The sequence below is a fragment of the Clupea harengus genome, chromosome 24 (assembly GCF_900700415.2).
Source record: "Clupea harengus chromosome 24, Ch_v2.0.2, whole genome shotgun sequence".
In the NCBI taxonomy this organism is placed as follows: Eukaryota; Metazoa; Chordata; class Actinopteri; order Clupeiformes; family Clupeidae; genus Clupea; species Clupea harengus.
In genome coordinates, this window is record NC_045175.1 from 14,323,851 (window position 1) to 14,342,207 (window position 18,357).

General features: G+C 40.2%; 1 protein-coding gene across 1 annotated transcript; it reads right to left on the reverse strand.

Moving 5' to 3' along the window:
* Window positions 1–464: 464 nt before the first annotated feature.
* On the reverse strand, window positions 465–17,581 carry LOC105894088 (NACHT, LRR and PYD domains-containing protein 3-like; the record flags this gene model as incomplete). Its single annotated transcript, XM_042703500.1, has 6 exons — window positions 465–983; window positions 1,174–1,183; window positions 4,250–4,423; window positions 6,458–6,628; window positions 13,994–14,185; window positions 15,747–17,581. Coding segments are annotated over 6 exons (2,901 nt in total), but the record flags the coding sequence as incomplete, so codon positions are not given.
* Between the last annotated feature and the right edge of the window lie 776 nt (window positions 17,582–18,357).

Sequence of the window (18,357 nt, forward strand, 5' to 3'; positions counted from 1 at the left end):
ATAGCTAGAATAGCTAAATGCCCAGTCGAAGTTTACCAGTCCTTTGTGAAAAGGGTCGTCCTGGCGAATCCGCTGTTGAAACGGTAGAGAAGAGATGATGCTATCCGTAGATGGATGACGTTTGTCCTTGCTGCGATGTCTTTGTGTCTCTGCAGGTGAGGTCGGAGGATGTGATCGCTCGTTCCGTTGCAGTGGCGCGATTCTGTTGCTTTTGCCTTTGCAATTTAGCTAGCAGGTCTAATGTTAGCTGCTTTCGCTAAACTTACTTCGTCTCACTTAGCAGTTCGTTGACCGAGAGATCTTAGGTGTGTGTGGGGCGTAAGAAGTGAGAGTGGTCTCTTTGTTGCGAGAGAATAAATAGAGAAGACCTTCACCGGTTGACGGTGGTAGGAGAGCGGTGTGCTCCAAGCAATGCTGGAGGTGCGGAGAGTGGGTGACTCCTGTGTCCCTGCAGCATGGGGAGGTCATGTGATCTGGCACAGGGTCAATGAGGAGGCATGATAAAGCCCAAACCCTGGATAGAGGGGCTCAGTGAATGTGGAGTGGAACGTGTGAAGGTGGGTGAGTGTGTCAGAGGAGACGCTGTAGAAGGACAGAGAGCCGGCCGGCCAGTCCAGGTACACTCCTACTCTTCTGGAGCGGGAGGAGGGGACAGGTATGACAGTGTGTTCTTTATTGTGCCAGGCAGAGTAAGTGTGAGAAAAACTCCAGGACTTGTCATTACGTCCCAGCAGACTGTCATCACTCCTCCTTTTCCTCTTGATGCTTTTATACGCCACAGATATATCAGCCCCACGCCCACTCGACTCAGCCTCCCAGTAACAGCGTCCAGACAGACCCTCTCTACACAACACCTGAGACCACAAATCAAATCTCTCTGGGTGGTCAGGATACGGCTTCCTCGTATACACCCATGTCACCTTTCTGTTCCCCTCAGAGAGATAGAGATGTCTGTATGCTGTGTTTGGGTCCAGTGTGAGCTCACAAGCATCTGCAGACAAGAGGAGAGGACAGAGGAGAGAACAACATAATCAGAATATGGGGAGTGACAGCTGCTGCTGACTAACACACACACACACACACACACACACACACACATAAACTCATACACACATAAATACACACACTAACACACACATAAATACACACACACAAACTCACTCTTTATTTCACATTCCAGACACTGCACACCAATAGACATACACATAACTTACTTTTCCAAACACAACACACAGCTACATATTTAAAACTCAACTCACCAGTACATACAAACACACACACACACACACACACACACACACACACACTTACATATTCCTTACACAATACACTGAATCACATACACACACTCACACACACACACTCTCAAAAACACCTTCCTAACCCAGCACAACAATACACACAGACACATTACATTCCAAACACAGTACACCAATACGCACACACATACACTGCTAGAAATTCCAAACACAGCACAGCATTACACACACACACTACCTCACACTCCAAACACACTCCAAACACACCACACCACACATTTACACACAAAAGGGGTAGCCAATGAGAAGGGTGTTAAAACGTCAGCAAGGGCAGGGATTAGAGACGTAGTTTTAGGGCCCGGCCACATGGAAACGGGATAAGCCGAAAACAGGCAATTATTTTTTTCGGATCTGCCTTTTGTACACACGAACACGGCGAGTTGGTAATTTTTAACAATGCTTGTCTGTACATATTATTGTATTCACTTTTTGTGATAAATAAAGAAGACAAAATATAGGTAAATAAATGATTATAATATTTAAACATATTTAAACATATTTTTTTTTAAATGGAAGAAATGAACAGATAGAGCTAAAATCCACAGCTGATGTATATGTTTAGGGGTTTAAAAGAAAACAGCACATGAAATTGACCCCTTTTCAGTTAAACGCTGAATAGGTGGGTGTTTTCAACTCTTTTCAATAATTTGTAGTAAATGAAATGACTAAATAGTGAAAACAATGTCATATGTTGCTTTTTTATCTTGTGGTATATGATTGTCACGCCAGTGCTCAGCCCTGCTCCCGCCACGCCCCCGTGCTCCTGCCACGCCCCCTCCTGATTCAACTCACCTGCCTCAGTCACCTTCCCAGTCCTCTGATTGCCTGAACCTGTCACTCTCTCCACTATATAAACTCCTCACTCCCCTCACTTCCCTGTCTGGCCTCGTTTTGAAAGGACTAAACTCCAGCTTCAACTCCCACGATCGTTCTTCCTCTCCGACTTACAGGTGATTTTAATTATCTGCGTTCTCTCCCTAGCTCCTGTTCCTTGTTTTCCCAATTCTTTCCCTATTTAATATTAAAAATCCTGAGCTTTGAGTTTTGTTGGACTTGAACTACTAAATTTTGTGTATATGGACTTTATCTTCTGAGCGTTATTTTACCAGTTCTGCTTTTGGGTTCTCCCCGTTATTTCCCCTGTTTCCCCCTGTACTGGCTGTTTCCAATAAACGCTATCCATTCATGTCTCTCAGTCGCCTGAAGTTCGTAGCAATGATGATATGAATTGATCTGAAGAAACATAGTAGCTCATAGTTGATGCCCTGATGTGAAGTCATAGAATTTACTTTTTTTTACACTAATGAACAATTTTGGGGCGAAATAATCTATTTACATCGCATTATCTGTGCTTTCCCAAATAACGCATTTGGATGCATCCCCACCCCTTACTGTCCTATGAGAAGTGTTAAAGATGCTTTGTAAACATCTTAATCTTACTTTCTAGATTTATTAACAGCTGAACACTTCCCAAATTATTTGACATTGGAAATTAAAGACTTGGGCTCATTAATTGCAGTGACCCTGACACACACACACACACACACACACACACATCCATTGGTGTGCATCATTGTGAAGTGTTTAGTGGTAACAGCTACAACAGGCATAACACTCAGTGAAGACAGACTACAGACTGAACACACAGAACAGATGTCTGTGTTACTGAATTAACTATTAAGACTTACATCTCAGCAAACGTGGTCGTGCTCTGTTTCCAGAAGCATGGTCAGTTCTGTAACAGAAACAGACGGTCACACATATACTCTTTTAAAACAGATAAGATCTGCCATTTTTTTTCATTTGAATAGTTAATAGTTAATAGATGAACTAAATGATAATTTAAGGAAAGATGAATATGTATTACTGTCAGAGGAATGTTATATCTGATGAATCACTAATTCAAATGGCTATAGGAGCACTGGTGAATATTTGATTGCATTTTATGCTGTTGTATTTTGCACTGGTGCTCTTAGTTTAATTATGTGAAGGAAGGCAGTCAGGTTGAGATGGACCTTGACCTTTGACACCAGAGACACAAGGAACAAAGGAATCAGGAAGATGTAGAGTAAATATAGTTCTTTATGCCTATGTTGCTTATTTCTTGCCTAATTTGGACTAGTTTTTACCTTTACCAACTGCCTATTCATTGACTAATCCCTTTGCTACCATATAATTGCTTTGGACTTCTGGATTCCTTTGGAGTCCACTTACCTGCTGTTAGGGATTTTTTCACCCTTTATCTGGACTGTATTAACCTCAGAATTAAGACTCACACAACCAAGAATATAATAAATAACAAACTTTTACTCTGGCAAAGAGGATTGCATTGGTTCCAGACCGCTGTTCCCACATACACTGACTCTCTGGTGAAATAAAACAGCCTTTATGGAAAGAAAATATCACAGAACAAAGACATGACACTCCCATGGTTGTGTCCTCTCGTGCTGGTTACCCAGAGATAAGAATGTTTACCTAAGACCCTCAAAAAACCCTGACCATCGACTTACAACAATAAATCAGTCTTAACCTAAACATCTCATGACACCTCTGAATTCCAATCTCCTCCCCATCTGTCCTCACAGTTTCAAACTTCCTCTCACAGAACAATGGAAAGAGCTTAGTCTTCCATTTAACTAACTAACTAATATCCAACTAACACACATGATAATAATTAAAAAGAAACATTTCTTTCACACCTGCGTACCACCTTCCCAATCCTCACATCATTCAAAAATTCTATTTAAATTCATATTTGCAATATTGGACGCTGTGTCAAAGAAGTGAACCTACATCTAAGTTGATAAAGTAGCTACTGTATGTAAATACATCTTTGCAAATCTATTACTACACTAGGTATGAAGAAACTGATTTGATCTCACACGAATAATGCAGAAAAGTACAACATTGGGATTTCTTTCTACGCTTACTTAAGCTTCTCCAGTTTACAGACAGGATCCTCCAGTATAACAGATAACAGCTTCAGTCCTGATTCTCCGGGATGATTGTAGCTCAGATCCAGCTCTTTTAGGTGGGAGGGGTTTGAAGACAGAGCTGAAGCCAGACAAATACAACCCTTTTCTGAGATGAGACAATCAGAGAGCCTAACAGAGAGAAAGAGAGAGAGTTGTAAAATGTGATATAATCTAAAAACTATTCAGGGACAGGTGTAAAATGGAGACAGAGAAGGAGATACCCAGTGAAATAGTACACACTACTTCATTCTCCAAGCTAAACTGAAAAAGCTCCCTATCAGCATAATATCTCTTCAGTACATAAATTACTGTTTTCCTGTTGTGTCACAGATGAACTGAAGTGACTTATATCATTTTTTTATTTTCTAAATCTGTAACCCATATTCCTGTTTGTGTTCTCTGCACTCTGGGCTTGATTTACTGGGTAAAGACATGGAACCGTATTAACAAAGGGCGGCACACATGAGTAAAAACGCAGATTGCCCGCTGGTGGGAGGGTATAAGGGAAAGTGGGTGTTCATCGCAAAAGAGATGGGAGGAGATGCGTAAAGTGCGCCTAATTATGTATTCCTATTTACTATTTACTAAAACTTCACGTCTCTGATTTCAGGTCAAACCAGGTCTGTAAAGAAACAAGTGGTGTTTTAGCATGACATATCAGCTAATAAATGAAAACTATGTGCGTGCGAGATATTTGACACAATTAATAAAAAATAAAATACGTACATCTTAAATGTTATTTGTTTAAATGTTTATATTTGATATATCATTTAATATTAGGCATATAACAAATTGTCCCAACAGCTGGCGGCCAGGTCTTACCCAGAATCGCCACTCCATGTAGGGTTTAAACCGTATTCTTTTCTTTTCCACCCATCGTTCAAGCACACAGAGTACAGTGCTCGCCTTCTGCATAGGAATAACGTGTATCTATTCAGGAAAAGTACTTGTACGTGAAGTACACTAACTAAACTATGTAAATTGTAGAGACAGAGCAGCATATTCATGTCACCTTCCATGTTTATTTTGACATTAGAGCCTCTCAAGCACAAGCTACCCCCAGTGTCATGGCAACGTCAGCGTATTAAACCTCTGTTACCCCTGAACGAAGTGTGGACAGGGGTCTAAGTTTGCTGTAACCTTGTGAACCGAAAAGCTCTAATTCTAATTTTAACTCATCATCCATGGTGGCAGGAACATGCAGGTCCATTCTCCCGTCTTTTAGCGGCGCGCTATTAACACTAGAGGGTGGAGTAAGGTGCTGATTATGCGACGAGGTTCTTGTTTGATAAATACTACGCAAAATGCGGAAACCCATTGTACGCTGTATGTGGTTTGGCAAAGTCGCTGATTACGCTGCGCTCGCAAATGTTAGTAAATGAGGCCCTCTGTTTCAAACATGGACACCATGTTCATTAGCATTCAAATGAAGTTTGCGAGGATTCAGGTTCTCCTGTATGCATTTGAACTCCTTCCCCAAGAGGTAGTGTCACCACTCCCCTGTATTTTACTATATGACTGACTGGTATAAATGCCAGCACCTTCTTATTGTCAACTAGACCATTCTCTGAGCAACACACTTGGAGGGTGTCTCCACGCTCACTTGTGCAAGAAAATGTGATGAACAGTTTATGTTCTAGTGTTATGCTGTCATGGTTTTTATAACTAATCAGGAAAATCATGACTATGAGAAATACTCAACACCAAACTCACTGTCTGTAGTTTGCAGTGGTGACTAGACAGTCCCTTACAGAGAAGTTGAACTCCAGAATCTCCCACCTCTATCAATCCTATGATAGGGGTAACGCCTCTACTCTCTCCTTCTTTCCATGCTGGACAATATAGTAGGGCTGCTTGATTATGGCAAATCACGCTTTTTTTTAATCAATATTGAGTTCACAATTATTTCACATGGTTCATGGCGAAGCTCAAAGTGGATATGTTTGTCCTCACCATCATCAGTACTATATGAAGTATGAAAACAACCCAACTTGTGGACATGTTTACTGATGAAACGGGATGTTCTCAGGTGTTCTTCTTACGTCATGACCCAATAGCGATTGCAGATTTACCATGCATTTATCATATGAATAGCCCTCATTTTCTAAGAGCTACATAAATTATCAGAGAATTCATGACAATAAGGACATATATAACACCAACCTTAATGTCTGCAGTTTGCAGTGGCGACTACGCAGTCCATTAGAGAGGAGCTGAACTCCAGAATCTCCCAGGTCATTGTTACCCAGGTCCAGCTCTGTCAGGGAGTTTGGTGACTGTAGAACAATAGCCACAATTCCACAGCACTTGTCTGTGAGTGTGCATTCAGCAAGTCTGCAAAACAGAACAACAAACGACAAAATATTACTCAGAAATGAAAAATAAGCCTTTCTTATCATGTCCTGATAAATCAACATAATTGATGGGTGCAGACAAGTAAAAATCCAATTGAAGTGGTGCTGAGTTTATATCAATATAATGAAAGGTTAGAGGAACACAATTCCAGTTGAAATGAGGCTGATTTTTCCCTTAGATTTCTAAATGCACTGCTACATTTTACATGACAGAAATGGCATACTAATACACAAACACGGTGTACGCCTAAATTGCCACAGTCCTCACAGTTCCCTCATATTAATGTCCACGGCAGCCTGTAAAAAGGAGTAACACACACAACATACATTCCTCTACAGGTTTCAGTTCATTCATGTGTATACTACTTTAGTTTTTCTCCACCAAATTGCTTAGGTTTTAAAAATGAACTTCTAAATTTAACATGACATTCATGACAAATACTGTTCCATTAAGAGCTTCAACCCCTGTCATGCCAGTACATAGTTCATTCATGTGCACACTATTCCTCCACACTAGTCTTGTAGAGAGACGTCATTATCTGCATCTGTTCAACCAACAACATTATCTATCATTCAGATAGAACGGCGTGGTTTATACCTGAAGTTATGTAGAATCGAGCAAATATTGTGTGTTCTATGCTAATATTCATTGAGAATCCAATTGTTGTGCTTTCAAAACATCAACTTGATTTAATATTGACATATAGGAAACAACAAACAAAGTTTGGCGTTCCACCATGAAAAACTTGGTTGGGTGTTATAGGAACCTAAGTCAGAATTCAATTCCATTCTATTCGAGAACTCCGTTATGGCTGATGGCTACATATAGCAAATAACATTTGTTTCCATTGCATTATTTTTCATTTCCTCAATAATGTATTGAGATATATCCCTACTACACACACACACACACACTCTCACACACACACACACACACACATATAAATGCAAAAAGCCATATGTTTCCTTCACTGATAGTTACCATGGCACAACGCTATTCACTGCATAGATACACTTCACCAGATACTTACACCTACATACTTTGTTACAGTAGGCCTCACTGAGAGACAGGCTACATGATTCTTTGTAGATGAGGTGAGATAAAATCATTAAAAACCAAACACCAATCAAGAGAAAGAATAGCGTAGGACTGACGCACAGAGGTGTCAAGTAACAAAGTACAAATACTTCTTTAGTGTACCTAAGTAGAATTTTTAGGTATCTTTACTTTACTCAAGTATTTATTTTTCTGGCAACTTTTTACTCCTTACATTTTAACACAAGTATCTGTACTTTCTACTCCTTACATTTTTAAAACAGGCTCGTTACTCTTGGTTCCGGTTTTATTTCAAAAGTTTCAAATGTGCGCCATCCAATACAGATCAATGGCGCCTTTTCAGATATACTGATTTTGAGCGTAATTGGATGAAGCATAGAAACCCATAACACTCATTGGTTAGGCTATCCATCTTCTTTACGCATGACGCAAAACAAGACAAAAGAGGCGAGATGTCTGGCGAGATGTCTGAAGGGTCTGAAGACGCAAGACAGTAGTGGCGATGGAGAACAGCAAAACGTTCCACATCCCTGGCCCTACCTCAAAGAATTGTTAGAAATCGTCGGGAGCAAAAATAACTTTTCAAACCCAAGAACCACGTACTTTTGCCATTCAAAACATGTAGAGGTAAGCTCTGTTTTATTATTATTATAATAATGGTCGATTTACAATGCTTGCGACAGCTTGGCTAGCAGAGGAACATGCCAACATGCCTTAGTTTGCTTGCTAGCAGTTGCCTACTGAAGGATCCTAAGTTACAGGTTAACCTAGTTAGCTCTCTGTGATGTTTGACAAATAAGCTGTAGGCTAATTCACTACCACGATCTAAAATGTACTACACAGTAGCAGTGTCGATTTTAGCCTGACATTTCTGGTGGGGCAATTTTGTATGAGGTCATGTCACCTCACAAAAATAGTCTACATTCCTCATTGTAGTCTGAATTAAAACTTCCAAGATACTCAAAAACTAGCGATAGCTAACTAGCAGTAACGTTACTGGCATTGGTCTGTCTGATATGATCTGACTATTGTTTTTTTTTCTTGGTCACAGGGTACAGTTCTCGCGGTTTTCGCAATATTCGAGTTGAGTTGCTAGGCAGATTTCTTGGGGCACATCTGATAGTGCCCCATCTCCCAATGTTATCTTTGGCCTGTGTGGTTCACGCTCATTTATGTTTCCATGGCAACGGTCTTAAGCTTGCACCGTAGCCCACAGAGCAGAGAAGGACAGCGGAGAGCAGCATTTCACAGAGCAAGCACACAGACAGAAACACACATGAATCAAATTACTCCAAAACAGGACTATAATGCTTGTGAGTCAAGCTTATTCTCACACACACATTCACGCTACTATGCATATTAAATCAAATAAAGATATATTTTGCCACAAAGCACAGATTGAGCTTTCTGCAAAACAGCGCCATGGGGATCTGGTGGGGCACGTGCCCCTAATGTAGAAATGCCACTGCACAGTAGTAAGCTAATATAAGGCTATTTAATATTCAGTTTATGTATCAGTGTTTCCCACAGGAAATGTGTTAGTTAGGCTTGTGATTGTCCTGGGAGATAACTGAAAATTGTATCACGCCAAAACAATTCAGTGTCACATTTGTTTTGAGCTGTCCTGTTGGTTTGAATGCGACAAAAAATACCCATGTATATGTAACAGGTGGAACTAACCATAGGAAAAAGTTACATTAAATGTATTATTTAATTAGTTTAGAACAATTATTTCACACTGAAACACTTCCCACCCTGCTCATGACAATACTCTAACAGACACACCTGTCCTACTCACCGGTGAGTTCGTCTAACTAAAAAGGGCACAATAACCAGAACACAAAATACCAATGCCCCGTGCCAACATACACTGAATCCACTGTGGGTTAATAACTAAATTAAATGCAAAGACATACAATTACATCATTCAAACCCATAACAGAAGATCGTTTTGCACAATAAACATATTTCACAATCAAAGTCCAATGTTTTCCACATTCAGTATGATGTTCACTGCAGTTCACTGTTTTGCATGTTCAGTTCAAAATGGTCGAGCCACGGTCCTCAAAGTGTATTGAACTGTTCCCAAATCGGACATTACCGTCCCGGACACTTTGCTGCTCGTTGACAATATGGAGTCACATGTGGCAGGGTAATACTCACGAACCACACCGTCTGTCAGTGGCGTGGGAGAGGGAGAGGGAGAGGGCAAGTGAGCTGCGGGCACATCAAGGGCTGTAGTGGCGAAACGGCTAGCTGTCCAAGTTCCCTGGCCTGGTGAAGTCTCCGACGTTGGCGACGAGCTTGCTTCTAAATGTTTAACACTTCACTAACTAGCGAGGACATTCCGCCTCACACTACAACGTGCTATACTTTTTGACAGCGACACCGGGTGATCTTCAGTGCTGGTGGTGTAGACTCCTTCTTCACTTCAACCGTAATTATTCCGTAACACGGACACTAACAAACTTAATAAACTTAGCGCTAAACCTACAATTAACTGACTTGTCTTTCTATTATTCACTCACAATAACGTGGGAGCTCTACGGGCGCCGCCATCTTCTCTCTCGTCATTCTCCGTCTGCCGCTTGTCCCGCCCCCTCCTCTCTCTCCATTAGCCAGTGCACCACCTTTCCAGGCACTGATTGGCTGAACCTACGGCCAAGTTCTGTGGTGCTATATGTTGTGGAACTTATGATTGACGTCCCAACGTAATCGCAGGGGCGGCAGACAGAAATATGTCCACACTCTGGGTGTACCCCTACATATACCTGCCCCTTTTAATTTTTAAAGCTGAACTATATCTATATTCTTTCACTTTGAATTGAAAAGCTATAAAACACTATATATACAGTATATTTACTAACCCTCAGCACAGATGATTAGCATTACATAATTGGTTTGTTATTGAATTGAAGGTGTTCCATGAAAAAAATATGACATTTTGAGTTTTTTATTTGTAATTTTAACAGGTTTACTCCTGTCGAGCTTGCATTTCTGGCAGAATATGCGAAGACTATGAATCTAGTTACAAAGGCCCTTGATGAGAGATGAATGTGCAAATGGGGTCGAGGACTACTTGAATTCCAATAAAGTTTGAGAAAAACATGCTCTTCGAGTTTGTTGTCTTTGACAGCATTATTATATTTTTGTATGACATTTTTCACCATGTCTTGGGCTCCATGTAGCACTCATCAGCTATTAAATTAAGCTTCTATTTCTTACAGTCGTGTCAATTATATTAAGTCCAACTAGTTTAGCTTTAAATGTTAATGTTTTAAAAAAAAAAAATGTATTAAGGTTACTTTTACTTTTATACTTTAAGTACATTTTAGAGCCTGTACTTTTTTACTTTTACTTGAGTAAAGAGGTTAAGTCGATACTTCAACTTTTACCAGAGTATTTTTAAACTCCAGTATCAATACTTCTACTTGAGTAACGAATGTGTTTACTTTTGACACCACTGCTGACATATGACTAGCGTAGGACTCACGCATGAGGAGCATGTGACAGCGACCAAGTGACGCATCACTGGTGCGCGACAAACGACAAGTCAACCTTAGACGAGCGTGTTGAGCATGTGATTAACGTGTGAATAATGACAGAATAGTGTTTTGCTGGCGTGTGGGTTTTATGGTCAAACGGGTATAAAACGCTGGAAAATCATAGTGGATTAAGTTGATCTGAACGGTGAACATCATGCCGCCAAGACGACGAAAAGGTGTGAGGGGGGCTTCTGCTACTAGCGCTGCTGCAAGTAAGAAGATGATAAATGCTGCTGAAAGTAAGAAGAATACAAAGCCTCTTTCACTAGCAATGTCTTCGGATGAAGATTTACTGTTATTATTACTGTGATTTACGAAATAACGGGCGTTATTCCTGGGGTTTTATGTTATTAAAATAAATGATTTAAATTTGACACTGAATTTGTGTTTCTCAATGTTTATTATTAGAAAACATCCCCACATCCACACACATTGTCCATGTCACAAGAGTCTTCATATCATATCCATCTGCCATGGAACAGCACCAGCTATAACAGTGCTCAGCTATGTTCAAGTTCAGTACATCTACTTCATGCTGGGCTCAAGCAAGCATATATACCCTCCACTCCGCTTTTCACTAGATTATGCAATGACCTTGCATGACATGATAGCATGGAATATGTAGATTTATAGTGCACAGAATAACATTTGCAATGATGTAAGTTGCGTTTGTTGATCACGTATGGTTAATAACATATTAATTGTAGAAATGAATCAGAAATCAAGATCTTCCCTTGGTGAAAAAACTTTTGCCGATATCTTCGTACAAGAGATGGGTTAGTTGCTCAATTTTCCCGGGATCAAAGAGGACGTTAGTAGGCATGTCCAAACTAAAAATCACGTCTCAGGATTGCTGCGCACATAAGTTATTTTGGGGGCATCAACTGTACTCAGTCTACCCTACCCAACGACTGACTACGATAGCCAAATGCGTGCAACGTTAATAAAACGTGCCACGAAAGTTCTCAGAACGTTATGGTGCGACAGGGCCTGTAGAAGGATTAGTAAATTATGTGGCACAGATTTGACCAGTCTATAGAACTGTAACGGTGCAGCTGCCCGTTACCACAACGGTAATAGATTCCAGGGTGAAAATAAACACACTAGACAACACGGGCTACGAGCACACAGTTTATTTACACATGAACACCACAAGCAGATTTCACCGTGATCAGGACTGCATCCGTGAAGACACACACCGCAGACATACGGTGACTGAAGAGCCTTCCCTTCGGCGCGTGGCAGGCTTTGTACGGGGCTGGACCGTAACAGAGTGCTTTCTGTGCGGTGGATCATTGACCGGATAGAAAGTTGGGAAGGACCTTTCAACTCTGGGGCCATCGAACGTTAAACGTGCTCACGCCAAGTTGGTGGGATAAGAGGGGTGTGTGTAATGTGTGATAACTATTGAGGTAAATAGAGTGGGTTAACCTGGTTATGTATGTGATTGAGAGTAAGTCTGAAGTCTGGGATATGTGTTAATTGATTTCCGTGATATATGCAATGGTTCAGGCCGGTAAATAAAATGCCGGCGCAGAACAGGTGTTGAGAGAGATGAGTCTGAAGGGAACAACTTCCCAACCCTTTTTGACGACGAAGGTAAATTGTTTAGTTTGAAGAGCGACAAAGTGTAAAGTTGACTCACGATTGTTGAGAGTTACTTGTGCAGTTTTGGAGCTGAATTGTTAGGGACTTATTCATTTATTAAGAATTTCTGTTTGTAGTTTTTGTTTCTTTTAGTTTTTTTCCATTCTGGTGTTTTTGCCTACTACCACGGACATTAAACATTTGCCATTTTTCTACAAAACATCTGAGACACTGCCTCCACTTCTTTTCCATCGCCGCAAGGCCATCCCGGCTACAAGAACATTTAATGTCACACCCCAGTAGAGTGATGTTGGCAGGGTAAGATGTTCACTGGTATATTTACAAGAAAATGTGACGTTAACAGTTACTCCACTGTTATGTTGTCATGGTAATTATAAGCTTAAAGTGGCATTATGCAGTAATTGTACATCAGGATTAGGGTTAGGATAAGCAGTTTTACCTTAAAATAACAGCTTTAAAAAAATTGGGGCGCTACAATGACTTTTAATATGGAGAATCGCCTCCGTGCCATTGCCATACCATTGCCATACCAGGGTCCGTAGGCATATTACTGCTAAATGTAGGATTGCCTGAAGCCGCCCGTTTTCTACTGTCTGCCGAACTAGTAAGTAGCTTATTTGCCGTCTTGCTTTGTCTTGTGTGTTGCACTTGCTTGATGTTTGACTGTATTAGGACAGTTGTTGACTAACTAGTTTGTCATAATGTCAAAGTCAGCACATTTCAAGAGATTTCGTTAGTTTTAGCCGCTAGCATATCGTTAGCGATTAGCAATTGTTCCGTTATGCTACTTTAACTGTAGTACTTGATAATGAGTTTATTTCCTATATTTTTCATATTTTTTTTTTCAATGATTTTCAAATATTTCCCATTCATCCATCATCCTCTATTTGAGGTGTTGGAGGGATGGGAAAAAACAGCAGAAACTCTAAGAGGGATGAGAGACACAAAAAGAACAAGTGGAAATTGAGTTAGAATCGTATGTGAAGGGAAGCAGACAAAAAGATACACCATTAGCAGTCTGCAACGTTAGTGAAGTCTGGTTATCACTACGCTTATATAACTAAAATAAATCATAGTTAAGCGCTACATAATTACTCCGAAAATTCATGACAATAAGGACATGGATAACACCAACCTCAATGTCTGCAGTTTGCAGTGGGGACTACACAGTCCGTTAGAGAGAAGCTGAACTCCAGAATCTCCCAGGTCATTGTTACCCAGATCCAGCTCTGTCAGGGAGTTTGGTGACTGTAGAACAGTAGCCACAATTCCACACGACTTATCTTTGATTGTGCATTCAGCAAGTCTGCAAAACATAGTGACAAAAGACAAATATTACTCTGAAATTATAAAAAAAGCAATGCCTGTCTGAAGGTGTCCTGAGAAATCAGTATAATGAAAGGTTAGAGGGAAAATATTCCAGTTGAAGTGGGACTGAGTTTTTTCCTTAGATTTCTAAATACACTTCTACATTTTACATGACAGTAATGGCATACTTATACACAAACATGGTCTACCCCTATATTGCCACAGTCCTCACAGTTCCCTCATATTAATGTCCACAGCAGCCTGTAAAACGGAGTAACAAACAACATACATTCCCCTACAGGTCTCAGTTCATTCATATGTAAACTACTACTTAGTTTTTCTCCAACAAATTCCTTAGGTTTTAAAAATGAACTTCTAAATTTAACATGACATTCATGACATATACTGTTCCATTAAGAGCTTCAACCCCTGTCATGCCACTACATATTTCATGTGCACACTATACCTACACACTAGAGGTGTACAGAGACGTCATTATCTGCATCTGTTCAACCAACAACATTATCCGTCTCTGTATCCGTATTCAGATAGATGGGCAGGGTTTATACCTGAAGTTATGTAGAATCAAGCAAATATTGCATGTTGTATGCCAATATTAATTGACAATGCAATTGTTGTGCCCCCCCCCCCGCCTTCTAACCTTTGAACATGGAATAATAAGAAACAGCAAAATAAGTTTGCCGTTCAACTATGAAAAACTTGTTTGGTTGTTAGTGAACGCTAAGTCAGAATTAAATTCCATTCCATTCTATTACAGAACGTCATTATGGCTGATGGCTACATACAGCAAAAAATGGTTGTTTCCATCGCATTCATTTTTCTTTCCTCAATAACTTATTTAGATATATCCCTACTACACACACACTAGAAGATGGATACCCGACCCGAGCCCGTCGGAACCCGACGGGTCGGGCCGGGTTCGGACAAATATGCTACTACATAGTTAATTCATGTACACACTACACCTACACACTAGTGTTGTAGAGAGACGTCATTATTTGCTTCTGTTCAACCAACAACATTATCTGTCTCTGTATCCGTATTCAGATAGAACGGCGTGGTTTATACCTGAAGTTATGTAGAATCAAGTAAATGTTGTATGTCCAATGCTTATATTCAAAACATCACATTTATTTAGTTATATAACATATAACTATAAATTATGAAATATATTTCTCATACTGTTCTTTTCTTCTCTCTATCTGTACACACCTTCTAACTGGTGAACATGGAATAATAAGAAACAACAAAAAAACTTGGATGATAGCTTTAACTTTACTGTTATCAAAGGGCAGACTTACTAAAAGTGTCACTTACACTAAAAGGTAAATAATGCAGTAATGTACATTTTATGCCAAGTTATCAACCCAACCAAAATACTGCAGTGAAAATGGAACATTACTCTCCGATGTTATGACTACACATTTATGCATCTGCTGGTATATTTAGATGTTTCATGCTGCACAACAGCAGTAAGTATCATCAGCAGTAGACATTGACACATTTTGTCAAAAATAACAATGAAAAACGAAGTTTATCCATCTCCATCAGAAACTCACCGTAACTTTCTGTAGCATCTCACAGCAGGAAGCAGTCTCCTGCGTCCCTCATCTGATGTGTTGTATTTCTTCAGGTCAAACTCATCCAGCACCTCCTCAGACATCAGAAGTATGTGGGCCAGTGCTGAACAGTGAGCAGGGGACAATTTCTGGTTGATGTTCTTCGGTGACTCCAGATATTTTGTCATTTCTTTGTGCATGGAATGATCGTTCATTTCAAATAAGCAATGGAAAAGATTGATGCATCGTTCAGGAGAGAGATCTTCCCTGTTGAGCTTCTTAATGTATTTACATATTTCCTTGGTGCTCTTTGAGCTGCTGTGTTTGTGGTTCAGTAGACCTTTCAAAAGTATCTGATTGCTCTCCAGAGAGATGCCCATAAGGAAGCGAAGGAAAAGATCCAGGTGTCCATTTTTGCTCTTCAAAGCCTTATCCACTGCACTCTTAAGTAACACATGTAAATGATGAGATTGTAAGCCCAGCACTGATTGAAGAGATGTTAAAACAGGACTGGGTTCATGTTCTTCACTGAGGAGGGATTTTAGGGCCTCAAGGTTCTCAGTAACATAAGAGTGAAACACAAACACAGCTGCCAGAAACTCCTGAATGCTCAGGTGCACGAAGCAGTAGACCTTCCTCTGGTGAAACACAGATTCTTCCTTGAAGATTTCATTGCACATGCCAGAGAATACTGAGACTTCACTGACATCAATGCCACACTTTCTCAGATCTTCCTCATAAAACATCAGATTGCCATTTTCTAGATAATTGAAAGCCAGTTCTCCAAGCTTCAGTAACATTTCTTTCTGAGTTTTAAGATATGTCTCTTCTTCTGTCTCAGTTCCACTCTCATACTTCTGATCCTTCCTTCTGGTCTGGATGAGCAAGTAGTGTATGAACATGTCAGTCAGAGTTTTGGGAATGTCTTCAGTCTTGTCCAGCATCTGCTGAAGTACAGTGGCTGCTATCCAACAGAAGACTGGAATGTGGCACATGATGTGGAGACTCCTGGATGCCTTAATGTGTGAGATGATTCTGTCGGCCTGATTCTCATCACTGATTCTCTTTCTGAAGTACTCTTCCTTCTGTCGGTCATTGAACCCTCGTACTTCTGTCACCTGATCGATGCACTGAGCAGGAATTTGACTGGCTGCTGCTGGTCGTGAGGTTATCCAAATGTGTGCCGCGTGAAGCAGAGTTCCCTGAATCAGGCTTGTCATCAGAACATCCACTGATGATATTTGTTTTAAATCAGATATCATGTTCTGTTGGAAATTCAGAGGTAATCGACTTTCATCCAAACCATCAAAGATGAACACAACCTGACAGTTGTTGTATTCTTCACCATCCTTCAGCTCCTTCAGTTCAGGATGGAAGTCAAGCAGAAGTTTGTGAAGACTATACTGATCATTCCTGACCAAATTCAGCTCACGGAAAGGAATGGGAAAGATAAAGTCTACATTTTGATTGGCTACCCCATCTATCCAATCAAGAATGAACTTCTGCACTGAGACTGTTTTTCCAATGCCAGCAACACCTTTGGTCATCACAGTTCTGATGTTCTTCTCCTGTCCAGGTAAGGGCTTGAAGATGTCATTGCAGTTGATTGGTGTGTCTTCTGTGGTTTGTGCTCTGGATGCTGACTCTACCTGCCAAACCTCATGTTCCTTATTCACCCCTTCACTCTCTCCCTCTGTGATGTAGAGCTCCGTGTAGATCTTATTGAGGGGTGTCTCAGCTCCTGGTTTGATGATGCCTTCAGATATGTTCTCAAACTTCCTCTTCAGACTGGCTTTATGCTTCTTTATAACTCTACTCAGGACTTCATCAGCTGTATATCGTGATCAAAAATGAACATAAAAAAATATTAGTATCATATGTATGATGAATCACATTGGATTTATTTGAGTTTAATTTGTGATCGCTTCAGCCAACTTATCATTGACATTACAGACACAAATATCCATTTACTTTTCACTACTGTTGCTTCTCACACAATAAAATGGTAATGTTCTGATCAGCTGTAGAGCTTCACTCTGTCTGATAATCTAGAGCAGGGATGGAGAATCCTTCTCCTACCAAGAGCCATGTGAGTATTTACAGAGTATTATTTTTTATATTATGTTAATTTTAATGATGCATTAACAAATTATTTCACTGAATGGCTACCTTTTTGTCAATGATTAAATGTATATAATTGTATTCTCCAATTGACTTGTGAGGCACATGTTTTGGGATCAACCTAGGCCCTTGTAAATAAATATATTTATATTTGTATATGAAAACCACCATCTCCTGCACCCTTCATCCTACCTACACCACCCAGTCCAGTCGCCACATCCCAAAAATGTGGGGTGACCGCCTCGGTCCCTTACAGTCAGCTTTTCAAATTCAATGATTAAATGTATATAATTGACTTGATTTCCTGTGTAAATGTTATATGGTCCAGAGGCAAGAAGTTCCCGACCGCTGATCTAGATAATCTTAACCCTTATGTTGTGTTTGCAACATGCTTAGACATACTGTTATGCACTTATTCTACCCCATACTCTGTGCTACCTTTACCTGCACTGTAAACAATGGCCATCATCAACATAGTTTTCTCTACCTA